Source organism: Capricornis sumatraensis, chromosome 9 (genome assembly GCF_032405125.1).
Source record: "Capricornis sumatraensis isolate serow.1 chromosome 9, serow.2, whole genome shotgun sequence".
Taxonomy (NCBI): Eukaryota; Metazoa; Chordata; class Mammalia; order Artiodactyla; family Bovidae; genus Capricornis; species Capricornis sumatraensis.
In genome coordinates this window covers 80697528-80710689 of record NC_091077.1, presented here as the reverse complement: position 1 = coordinate 80710689, position 13162 = coordinate 80697528, and the positions used below count along the sequence as shown (strand labels likewise).

Genomic DNA, 13162 nt, shown 5'->3' with positions numbered 1-13162 from the left:
CATGGCTGCAATAACCATCTGCAGTGATTTTGGAGCCCAAAAAATAAAGTCAGCCACTGTTTCCACTGTTTCCCCATCTATTTCCCATGAAGTCATGGGACCAGATGCCATGATCTTCATTTTCTGAATGTTGAGCTTTAAGCCAATGTTTTCACTCTCCTCTTTCACTTTCATCAAGAGGCTTTTAGTTCCTCTTCACTTTCTGCCATAAGGGTGGTGTCATCTGCATATCTGAGGTTATTGATATTTCTCCCAGCAATCTTGATTCCAGCTTGTACTTCTTCCAGTCCAGCGTTTCTCATGATGTACTCTGCATAGAAGTTAAATAAGCAGGGTGACAATATACAGCCTTGACATACTCCTTTTCCTATTTGGAACCAGTCTGTTGTTCCACGTCCAGTTCTAACTGTTGCTTCCTGACCTGCATATAGGTTTCTCAAGAGGCAGGTCAGGTGGTCTGGTATTCCCATCTCTTTCAGAATTTTCCACAGTTTATTGTGATCCACACAGTCAAAGGCTTTGGCATAGTCAATAAAGCAGAAATAGATGTTTTTCTGGAACTCTCTTGCTTTTTCCATGATCCAGCAGATGTTGGCAATTTTATCTCTGGTTCCTCTGCCTTTTCTAAAACTATTTTGAACATCTGGAAGTTTAGATCAGCTGACCTCAAACCAGGCTTCTTATGGATATAAGCAAGCGCCACTGATATTAGCAGAGCTATCCAGATAAGCCCAGCCTAGAAATTAAAAGACACTTATTCCTTGGAAGGAAAGTTATGACCAACCTAGACAGCATATAAAAAGCAGAGACATTACTTTGCCAACAAAGGTCCCTCTAGTCAAGGCTATGGTTTTTCCAGTGGTCATGTATGGATGTTAAGAGTTGGACTATAAAGAAAACTGAGCGCAGAAGAATTGATGCTTTTGAACTATGGTGCTGGAGAAGACTCTTGCGAGTCCCTTGGACTGCGAAGAGATCCAACCAGTCCATCCTGAAGGAGATCAGTCCTAGATGTTCACTGGAAGGACTGATGTTGAAGCTGAAAACTCCAATACTTTGGTCACCTGTGTGAAGAGCCTACTCATTTGAAAAGACCCTGATGCTGAGAAAGATTGAGGGCAGAAGGGGACAACAGAGGACAAGATGGTTGGATGGCATCACCGGCTCGATGGACATGGTTTGGGTGGACTCCGGGAGTTGGTGATGGACAGGGAAAAGAGTCGGACACCACTAAGCAACTGAACTGAACTGAGATTTGACTCACAAGCATGAGCTAAATAAACAGTTACCATATGCTTCTGATTTGTGGTGGTTGTGTGACCCCTGTTAACTGTCTTATTCCCAACTCTTCCAACCACACTGGCCTCTTTGCTATTTTTCAACTACACCGAGCAGGCTCCTTCCTCAGTATCATTGCCCTTACTTAATATCAAACATCAAAATATCCAAGGCTTCTAATACTTCCCTGTATACCTAGGTACCAGTGGAATATTACAGATGAACTTTGAAAACATTATGCTAAGTGAAGGAAGTCAGTCAAAAAGATCACATCTTCTTTCTGACCCTCAAATATGGCAAGCTCACAGCTCTATTTTCTGTCCCTAAGTATTCTTTTTCCTTATCTTCATAAGATTCCCTCTTGCCATCCAGATGTCAACTTAAAAGTCTTCCCCTCAGAGGCCTTCCCTTGATTTTCCAGTCTAAAGTAGCTATCCAGTCACGTGTCATCTCTCCGTTAAGTCTAATTCTGTCACATATTCATTTAATTCATTCATTCCTTCAACAAGGGTGAATGCTTTGTATGCACCAAGCACCTCTGAGTATAATGAGTAAGACTCAAAATTCCTGCCCTCATGTGACCTATAATCCAGTGGAGAGGGGACAAATAGTGTTAGGCAGGGACTTAAATTGTGGAGAAGATTTAGAGTAAGAGAATGAAAAGTTATTGGGATGAGGAAAAAGCTGTTTCCTATAAGGGTAGTCAAAAGACTCTTTACTGTGCAGACTGCCAAGTAGAGGCCTAAAGAAAGTCAGAGAGGATCAAATCTGGGGTGTGGTGAGGGAATGTCAAGAAAAGAATAACTTGAGATTCGAGCCTGTAGGCTAGGGATATGATTGTACTAAATAAAACGGAGACAAGAAAGGAAATTTGTTTATTTTTCCCCTCAACGGAAGTGATTCAGTTTAAAGCTACTGTGAGTTTGGGGTGTTAGTGCAACATCCAATTAAGAATGTCCAGCAGGCAGGTGAGCACACAACTGAAACCAAGGGTCTTAGGACTGGACGTAGATTCAGGAGTCAGTCCTAGAGAAGTGAAAGATGAGCTTGTAAAAAGAGATGACATTTCCAAAGGACTAGAAGGAAGAAGAGTGCTAACGACTACGTCTTAGGGAATTCAACAAAGTATTTATAAAATGTTATAAATATTGACATTCTGATATTATTTTTACTGATAGTTCTGATATGTATTTTTTGTGCCTAAGTCTGCCTTCCATTCTTCAGCCTCAGCAGAATGCATGTGGCCTTATCTGTCTTATTCACTGCCACAATCTCAAGTGCCTGAAAGAGTACCGAGAATGTACTTAGGTCCTTGTCCTTGCAAAATCTACAATGAAAAAGTACATGTGTGCCTTCCTTGTTCAGCATTCATCGTTAAGAAAGTAACCAACAGTGAGCAACCTGCAATCTCTCAGGACATCAGAATTTCCACCTCTGGTGAGTTCCTTTAACAAAGCGTCCACATACTTTTCCAGCCTTACATGGGACACCTGAAATGTATTTCTAGTTTCACTGTAAATAGATCCTTAAAATGGAAACAAAGTAACCATAAGGAAAACAAAAACGGACTCTGCATTGAAGACTATATAAAAAACATCAGACTTAGCTTGCAGCTGATGGGTTTTTCACTTTCCAGAGCCTTTTGCTCCAGATAGGATAGGTGAGATAAACCTGGGTATGTCCAGGCTGAAGGACTAGGACAGCACTCCTATCCTTCTCCAGCTGCGTGGCTTGCGCTATTCCTTTAAAATGACACCCACTTCCTTAAGCTCTGGTATGCTGAGCCAAATTGGGTTATGTTTTCCTCTGTTGCTGAAAAAAAAGAACAGCTCTTATTAAGATTAGAAATATTGAGATGTACAGACATTAAAACAGAAAAGTGTTCCTTTTCTTATTTGGTAAATATTTTGCTTTTGAAAACATCAGTAACTAATCACAGCTGTTTCCTTTTGTTACAAGTGCATCCAATCAGGTAAAATTCCAAATGAAACACACAATCCAACGAAGTCATTCCATTATACAGTACAATGGGAGCCTTAAGCCTTGTGAAATATATGTATTAAGTATGCATGTATTCATCAAATCAAACAAAGAAGCTAATGGGTCTCTGATTAGTGTTCTAACTCTATTATGATGATGCCTGAATCTCACCCTGACTCATCTAAAACATGTGAACAAAACACTATTAAGTTTAACAGACAGTCTGTTACACACCATCATCATTCTGGTTAAATATCCCAAACTGAATTTTGGCTGGAATCTCTCTCTTGAAAACCAGGGGCAAAGAAAGAGCTGCTATTAAGCTGAGGTACTCTTCTATTTTAACCTCAATAATTTGTAAATCTTTATGCCAAAACTAAAACAAATATTAATCAAAATTAATCTCATTTAGGATTCATAAAAGATCATGTTTCCAAAGAGATTGTTACATGGACATTACCAAGGCTCATTCAATCCAAAATTAGGTATTCATAAAACTAGGTAAATAGCAAATGAATTTTTATTTAATATTTTAAAAATACATTTTGTGGCAATTATAAATAAATTTCTAACATAATGATAAACTGATACTTGGAACCAACAATAGGGCCACAAATTCAATTCCAAATGCAAAGCAGTTACCCTATGTTTAGGGATAGTTCATATTAATGCATAATTTTGTTTTTAAAGAGAAAAATGATTGTTACAATCAGGTATATAATCACTTAGTTACACCTAAGCTCTACTGGTCAAAAATATATTCTTTTAGAAAATCCATTTTAAACATCTTATACTTTTTTTCAGTGATCTTCTCCAAACAATGGGAGAAGTGCCCCTTGATGGACAGAACTCAGGAATTGGTTTGATCACACCTAAATTATACTGATATCTATAATACAGGCCTCCAAGGGACAGTCTAGCTCCAACTTGTGAAGCAGGCCCAGTTCAGAATGTTGAACAAACAACAGTACTAATCATCAAAAATTAACAACTTTAGGTATCTTTGTTTTGGGTTTCTGTGGTTTAGGCACATCCAAAATTTCTTCATAGTCTGCACTCATTCCCTTTGCCCAGCGACCAACTGTGACCATTCGATCTGTAAAGACACAGAAAACTCAAAATGTAAGAAAGACAGTGATCAAATACACCTACCTAGATTGACGTGCTGGTTTAGCAAAGGAACTAGTTTTGAAATGAATAATCACAAAGAGAGAAGAGTCCATCACTAAAGCAAAGTGAGCAATTCTGCAACTGATTATAACCCTTGATTTCAGAGTACACGGGCAATTTGTCATCCCAATTAGGAAAATGCAGCAACTGCTTTGCAATGCACAAGTTGATGAGAAAGCTCTTTCATTCTTTCCCAGAGTTCATCATTACAGAGTCAATGAATTCCAAGAGACTGTAAACAGCAAGACTTATGAAGCCATCAGTTTTAAATGCACAAGATTCCACCTGTGAAATTATACAACATCTGCTTGTCAGTCTTGTCATTTGGGAAGTGGCAATCCTCCCAGGAGGGAGAATTCAAATTCCACTTCTCATTTCAATCTCAGTGCCTACAATATAGTAAAGACTATCTTCTTCTAGACAAGACTCTAAACAAGAACTCTTGGTTTTCAAATTCAAATGCTAGGGGTAGGAAGTAAGAATGGGCAGACTTATTTGTATAGTACAATGACCATTTGATATAGAAAGAAGTGTACTTTTTCGCCAAGAAGCACTACTGGGCTACCCTACTGTCTTGCCTCCTTTCACACAGATTGTCACCATTCTAATCTAGGCAAACTAATGTAACAATGGTCTCCACATACCCCAATATCTGTCTTAGGTCTGTTGAACATTTATGAAGTTTTAGATGACCAAGTAACAAATATGGTAGTATTTGTTAGGAAAAAAATATAAACTGTCCAGATACTATGTGGATTACACAATTTAGATATTTCTGGAAGTTTTTGCAAACAACTTGGAATCCTTCTGACTTCAGAACATACATGAGGATTCTCAATCATAACAATACTGCAACTTATTCTATTCATTTTCTTAGTAAATATTTTTCTTTAAGTAACATAATTAACTGTTATTATTAAACACATAAGTTAGCAAATATAAATATTTATGAATAAGATGCTTTATAAAATCAAGGTCCTCTGGGGCTTACTGATCATTTTTTTCCCCACCTGAGAACAGCTGCTAATGCTTACTTAGTACTGCTGATAAAGAAATGATGAAGTCATCACTGTAACAGGAAACCAGACAGCCTTAAAACCAGTTGTACCTCAGGGAGTTGTTAATTACAAAATTCAACAAAAACACAGAGGAATATTCAATCTCACCCCTTCTAAAGGAGGCCCAGAGATCTCACCTGAGTTCCGACTTTCGGGACAATCTTTCTTCATATGTTCCACAGAGCCACAAAGTCTGCAGCCACCACCTATAAAAAGAACAAAGTCACTGAAAACCTCTGATACTTACATAGGGCATGTAATGTCTCAAAGCACTTTCATAGCTTGTTTGGTCCTCATAACCTTGTTAGCTGCAAAGGTAGCTGAAGCCAGGAACGACTTATTCCTATTAGTAAGTCTACTCTCCATTCCTTTCAACCTCATAGAGCACTAAACTGTAACCCACCATTTCTTGCCCCTGACCTTCAAAGGAGATGTGGGAAAGAGAAGTGAGATATGATGAAAGGTACTTGTTCTCTGGAGTGTCCAGGAGCCACTGCATGGAAGCCTGGGTCTTAACCACAGTTAGAAAGGCATGGGCTCGTGAACTCTGAAAAATCTGTGTGCAGATGCATTTTTTGAGAAGAATGCCCAGTTTTTAATCAGATTCTTTAGTGATCAATGCCCCCTCCCCCTAAAAAAGGATACAAACCTCTGCCCCGCTGTATAGGTCAGATAGGCATGAGTAATCACAAAAGGAATGAAGTTAACTTTTCTATCAGTGCCTTTATCTGCCAGGCATCCTAACTCTAGTAAAAATGCCTATTTGCCTACTTTAAGCAACATTCCAGGACTGTGAATTACAACACAGTCCTAAAATGAGTTTTTCTAAAATGAGTCTTTCACTGAACAGTCAAACACTAATGCTTAATGGTCAAGCATTACCATGATCATGCTCATAATATTAAATGACTTACTCAGAAAAATGACCCTAACAGGGTATAAACTTGGATGAACTCACGCTTTTCTGTGACTTACTCCCTTTGCCACACTTTTTATATCTAGTCATTTTGGTTCACCATACAAAGGCATCTTTGCTCACTAGTCATATTATATGGCCTGTTTATTAAGTTCAAAACTGAAAGACACTTTTGAGTATCTTTCAGGTCCAAGACTCTTTACTGCTGTAGATGCCACAGTGAAACAGAGGATGCACTTTAATAATTAATCCTCATAACTCTTTAAGGTAAAATATCATAATTCATCAAATCTAAGACACCACTGATTATAAGATATATCATTATTTTACATTCCTTTCTGGGGAAAAAAAAAACTGCCTATTATGTAACATGCACCAATAGTAAGATACATTGAGTTCAGATATATTAAAATGTGAAAAAAAAAACATGCATCTTAGAATCAATGAAATAAAATTTTCTCATCTCAATTTCACAGGTGAGGAAACTGAGATAAGAAAGTTAAATAACTTGGCCAAAGACCCACAGTGAGTGAGTGGTAGTGCTGAGACTATAACTAGTGTTAACTCCAAAGCTATGCTTTTTCACTGGACTTCTGCAAGGGAACCCAGGACATGACACTAGAAATGTCTAGAACCTAATGGTACCAGCATCACATTAATAAATGACTCACATTAACAGATGCCAACCTCCTCCTTAAAGCTTTAAACATTACAGACATTATTGTGGGCACCTTAAGACATTAGCTGAGCCAAAGGTAAGAATGTTACATGGTCCATGCCAGACAATAAACTAAGGAAAACACTCAGAAAAAAAAAATCCAGAATAGTGAGTACAAACCCTTCTACCCAAAATATTACGCTATACTGAGATTAAATTCACCACACTATTTTTTAAATCTTATATTAGTTTGAGAAATAATCTTTTTGCTTGTTAGGTTTAAAAGTAGCTATTTATAACACGTTCTCACAAATGATATTGAAGTAAGTACAAATAGTTTGAAATATAGAGGTCAGCTTTTTCTGATTTGATGTATCAACTTAAATTACACAAAGTCTAGTACATAGAATGTGTGCTCAGTTGCTCAGTTGTGTCTGACTCTTTGAGACCCTGTGGACTGTAGCCTGCCAGGCTCCTCTGTTCATGGGGATTCTCCACACAAGAATACTGGAGTGGGTTGTAATTTCCTTCTCCAGGGGATCTTCCCAGCCCAAGGATCGAACCCCGTTTCCCACATCTTCTTTACTGCAGGCGGATTTACCTCTAAGCCACCACAGGATAATGCTTTATACAAATAATGAAATTCTAGAGATTTTGCCACTTATTCAGGAATTTAAAAACTGTTTAAGTGTAAATTAAATCACAACTGCATGATAACTCATCACCATTCTCAACATACAAGAGTAACAGTACTCACCATCAGCATAGAGTCCTTTGGGATTATCAGGACAAGATCTGGACAGATGCCCCATTTCCCCACAAACAAAACATTTTGCAAAAGGAAATTCACCTGTAATGATCAACAGTTCTTGTTTAGTTATATACATGTATGGATGTGAGTGTATATATATCAACATAGATACAGATACCTATCTATATCTATATATATAGTGTAATTCATATCACTTTAAAACACTCTGAGAAGAAAACATATTGTTGTTACATAATTTAAAGTTTAATCACATTTGATTTCAAACTATTAAGTGGCACACTCATAACAAACCCTGTCAACAATGAAAAAACCAGTTGGTTACTTACTGGCCAGTGTGCTCATTAACCAAATGAAAAAAATTGATAGGAAAAACCAACAACAACATACCAAGAGCTGGGTCTACTTTAGCCTTGCACTTGGTTATTTCGTGCTCTGTGGATCCACACCTGTAACATATTCCAGTGCCCATTTCTTGATTCTCAAGGGCAGCAGGGCAATCTGCAATCCCATGGCCAGGTTGTCTACAATGGAAACATACCTGAGAAAACAAAAAGTGAGTTTCCACACTGCAACACTACACTGGCTTCATTAATTCTAGGCATCAAAAAAACAATCCCATTTTAAACTTGTCTAGTTCTGTTTTTTGAACTCTCAGTATTTCATCTGTAGAAAAAAGTGTTTCTCACACCCTCTTAAACCGTAAGAAACGTCATTTTCATCAAAGGGTTTCAGTGCTTTTGAAAACCCTCAATTCATAAATCTATCAGTCTAGGAGACAAAGTTATAAATCTTTGCAGGAGGTAACTGCTTAAAAGAATTAAGCAAATATGGACTCATTACATTTCATTTCATTAATGGAGATGTCTGTATCTTAAACTGAGTTTTCTGGAGGAGACAGGCAATGAGCATAAAAATTATCACTCAAAATTAATACCTTCACTTTTTAAAGTTCACATCATAGAATGAATTTGGGTCAAGTGATTCCATTTAAGTTGTGATTCAAATCATAAGATATATTTCATACCCAAAATTATACTTTATAATTTTTGTATCTTTTATATATATTCCTTAATATTTATAAACAGAAGTTTCATCTTAAAATATATGCACATTTTAAAGGTATAATTCTAAGATTAATTATTTGCTTCCAGCATAACATTGAGCAATGGTTTCATTGCTTTACATACTACCTAGCAATTTGGAGGATATTTTTTGCTGCAATGAATAAGTGTATCAGTCATAATCAAAGACGGTAGATATTTAAGACATTTTATTTAAACTGGAAAAAGTTTTTGGATAAAATAGTTCATCATTTTTTAATTAACAATTAAGAACCGATACTTAGTCTGAGCTACTAAGAAAAGTTAAAAAATGAATTGAAAGGTCTCAACAAGCCTTATGGTATTAAAGCATATGCTTTGCTATAAAGAATTCCTTTCCTATTTTGAAAAACAATGTCTTTCCCCTTAATTAAAAACATAAATTTTCCCTTCAAGTCATAATACTAAACTTTTTCAAAAAGTATGCAATTCATCACACCACCTATGTCAAAGAAATTATCTTTAAATTTTTAAAAAAATTTATTTGGTTGCGCTGGGTCTTAACTGCAGCTGTCGAGATCTTCGATTTCCTTGCAGCCTGCAGAATCTTTAGTTGGGGCATGTGGGATGCAGTTCCCTGACCAGGGATCAAACCTTGAACCTGGGCCCCCCTGCAATGATGCATGGAGTCTTAACCACTGGACCACCAGAAAAGTCTTAAAATTATCTTAAAATTATCTTCATGTTAAATTAACTTGACTTTAAAATATTTTAAAATAACTCCACAATTTAAACAAGACTATCTTGATCCAAATAGAAATGATTCTCTTTTCTATCCAATTTATTCATAAGGACTATTTTATCAGTATTAGCTTATAAAAGAATCTTACAAAAGACACTCCAAATATGATACTGCATAAAAATAACCCTGCAAATAGAAACCACATTTATGGAAGCTGCAACATTTCAAGTCTACACTGTTGCAAACAATGTTCTACATTTAGTAAGTCTATTAAAAAATAAAAATGTAAAATAGCAACAAATCTTGATTCTTATGTATTACCCTGCTAGAAGAATCTCTTTCTAGAGAAGGGAAAGAATTATACCAGTATTTCATTTCCTGTGTCTGAAACAGCTTAAAATCTAGTCTTGGGAATGCAGAAATTAAAAAAAAAAAAATTCACACTCATGTTTTCTACCCAAAAAATGGAGATAATGCCACCATCTTTGTATGTTGTGATAATTCATCAGTACATCAAGTGTGTAGCATATAAGAGCATATAAACAAAAATCCTAGAGTTACTACTATCCCTCAAAAAGATGCCATCTAAGTCTAGCATACAGCCACAATCACACTCTGCTAAAATATGTATATGAGCGTATGAGTAAGTTTCCAACCATACAACATAATGTGATAGAAGGGATAATCTTACCATTGCATTTTTCTTTGCTGCTTGTCTTTTTAATCGTCTTCCTTCCCGACGACTGTCTTTCTTTAAAGCAACTTCAATTTCTTCCCTTACTTTCTGACTGTCTGTTGCTATCACCTCACCATTGTGAAGCATCTGTGAGTTTTGTCTTAAATATTCCATGAATCCATTTACATCTTCATTTAAATACTCCTTTTTCTTTTTATTCTTTTTGTGTTTTGCTTGGGGGGCATCATTTTTAAGGGACAGCCTGTTGGCTTCAAGTTGTTTACTCTTTGGAAGATTCTGGCTTTGTCCCTCAGAGGACCCCTTCTTCATATCCTCCCATGATGTTGCAGGAAAGGGTCGTTTGTTCTGTGTGGTAGTGACTCGTGCCCACCTGGTCATAGCTTCATCAGAGGGGTATCAATCTTTAAGACAAGTTTGTCATCATTTCAAAGAAAAAAATGAAACTAAAGATATATGCTATATCACTATATCAAGGATACCCATATGTTGAGTGTTAATTATTAGAAGACTTTTTAACTTAAAAACTTAGAGATCTATATATTTAATTCTATAACATGCTGCATAGACATACCTGCAATGTAAATCTAGCCCTTGCCAGAGAAGCTACCACTCCAGTTTAAAAAAAAAAAAAAAGCAACAATTAAAAAAAAACACCACATATAAATACCTGCTTCAAACTGGAAAACAATTCAGCAAAAAAAACAAATTACTTCCAAAATGAAATTACATGGTAACAGTAAATTAAGTTACTTTTCCCAAATTTTGCAGTTTTCTTAGTTTATTTGCCTATCTCCAAGTCCCAGGTCTACTTTCTTCCAATCTTTTTGCACCATCTGCCATTTCATCACAAACAGTTTATACAGCAAATTAGTTAAGTATACACAAATCCTGTCCTGAAGCATGAAGTTGTCATTACAACTCCTTCCGGAAGATTGATAAGCAAAATATATTCGTTTAGTGTCACGTGATAATACCGAGTCTACCTCTTGTTTTTTTAAATTTTATTTTAATTAGAGGATAATTACTTTACAATGTTGTGATGGTTTTTGCCATACATCAAAATGAATGGGCCATAGGTATACATATGTCCCTTCCCTCTTGAACCCCATTCCCACCCCGCCCTCCCCTCTAGGTTGTCACAGAGTACTCGCTTTGGGTTCCCTGCTTCATACAGCAAGGTTTCACTGGTTATTTATTTTACATACGGTAAAGTATATGTTTAAATGCTATTCTCTCAAATCATCCCACCTTCTTCTTCCCCTACTGTGTCCAAAAGTCTGTTCCTTACGTCTGTGTCTCCTGTAATCAGAGTATAAGCTACTTCCAACCCAGCTGTTTCACATCGTTTCCGACTATTAGCACGCTGCCTTCTAGGGCAGCATCCCCTGCACTGCTGCTGCTGCTAAGTCGCTTCAGTCGTGTCCGACTCTGTGCGATCCCATAGACAGCAGCCCACCAGGCTCCCCCGTCCCTGGGATTCTCCAGGCAAGAACACTGGAGTGGGTTGCCATTTCCTTCTCCAATGCTTGAAAGTGAAAAGTGAACGCGAAGTCTCTCAGTCGTGTCCGACTCTTAACGACCCCATGAAATGCGGCCCACCAGGCTCCTCCATCCATGGGATTTTCCAGGCAAGAGTACTGGAGTGGGGTGCCACTACCTTCTCCCCTGCACAAACCACTGTTAAAACCTCAGCTTCGGCCACAACATCCCTTCAACACAAGCGGTGGGGAGGAGCCAATAAACAGGCGTGGGACTCTGTACGCCACTTTACACCACGCGCGCATACTCGTCGCCGCAGATCCTGCGGCTGTCACAGTGGGGAATGGGGCCGTTCAAGGGGAGATGGATGATCCTTCTCCTGAGAACAAGGAACTGGGGGAGCTCTGAGTATCCAGTCGGTCGCGTCCATTTCGCCCGACCGGCCCCAGTGAGGCTGGACGCGCCGGCCCAAGCGGCTACCCCACTACAGCTGAGACAGATCCCCGCGCTCCGCCTGGGCCCGCCGCGAAGCGCGGTGCTTCAGCCTCACCTGGCGCTGGGGGCCCCCGGGGACCTAGCCGCCAGTTCCTGCGCCCTCCCGCCGCGCCCCAGGGAACGGGCCTTACTCCCCAACGCGCAGCTTCTTACCAGGAAAGAATCCTCCAGAGCAGCGGAGTTAAGCAGGCCAGAAAAACCCGCCCCCCTGCAACAAAGGCGGGGACACCCGGGACCGGAAGCACGTCGTCCCTGCAGTGCGTCACTTCCGGCGAGCAGTTGGCTCACCGGGAGAGGTGTCCCTGTCCGGTGCTGCGGTGTTACCTCAGCTCTGGGAAAGGTGGCTAATTAGTAAATGTGGAGGACGCAGTGTTTGAGGGGCACGCGCTGGGCGCCGGGGACGCAAAGATGAAGAGTGTACGATCTGTGCTGTGCAGAACGCAAGGCATAAAGTGGGGAGACGAATGAGAGGATCCGTGGCGATGGGAGAGGCCCAAAAGGCTTCCCTAAGAAATGCTCTTTGTAATGGACTTCATCGTAAAATTAGGCAAACATTTCTTGGAGTCGGTGGCTGGAGGGACTTACGTTTTCCTTTGTTGTTGTTGTTCAGTCGCTTAGTCGTGTCTGACTCTTTGCTACCCCGTGTACTACAGCACGCCAGGCGTCCCTGTCCTTCGCTATCTCCGGGAGTTTGCTCAAACTCATGACCATTGAGTAGGTGATGCCATCCAACCATCTCATCCTCTGTCGTCCCTTTCTCCTCCTGCCTTCAATCTTTCCCAGCATCAGGGTCTTTTCCAGTGAGTCAGCTCCTGGCATCAGGTGGCCAATGTATTGGAGCTTCAGCTTTAGCACTAGTCCTTCCAGTGAATATTCA

At 39.0% G+C, this 13162-nt stretch overlaps 1 protein-coding gene across 3 annotated transcripts; it reads right to left on the bottom strand.

The window, feature by feature from the left end:
* Positions 1-3822: 3822 nt before the first annotated feature.
* On the bottom strand, positions 3823-12521 carry ZCCHC9 (zinc finger CCHC-type containing 9). 3 transcript variants are annotated; one of them, XM_068980729.1, is made up of 6 exons: positions 12439-12521; positions 10306-10691; positions 8220-8370; positions 7818-7910; positions 5624-5692; positions 3823-4354 (listed from the first exon to the last, which is right to left on the bottom strand). In XM_068980729.1, exons 2-6 carry the CDS (start codon positions 10687-10689, stop codon positions 4236-4238), a joined length of 816 nt encoding a protein of 271 aa, XP_068836830.1. In that variant the 5' UTR covers positions 10690-10691; positions 12439-12521; the 3' UTR covers positions 3823-4235. The 3 variants fall into 3 exon arrangements, with proteins under 3 accessions (XP_068836830.1, XP_068836828.1, XP_068836829.1); XM_068980727.1 differs by having other exon boundaries at positions 10306-10712; positions 12439-12499; XM_068980728.1 differs by lacking the exon at positions 12439-12521 and adding an exon at positions 12341-12426 and having other exon boundaries at positions 10306-10712.
* Positions 12522-13162: the final 641 nt, after the last annotated feature.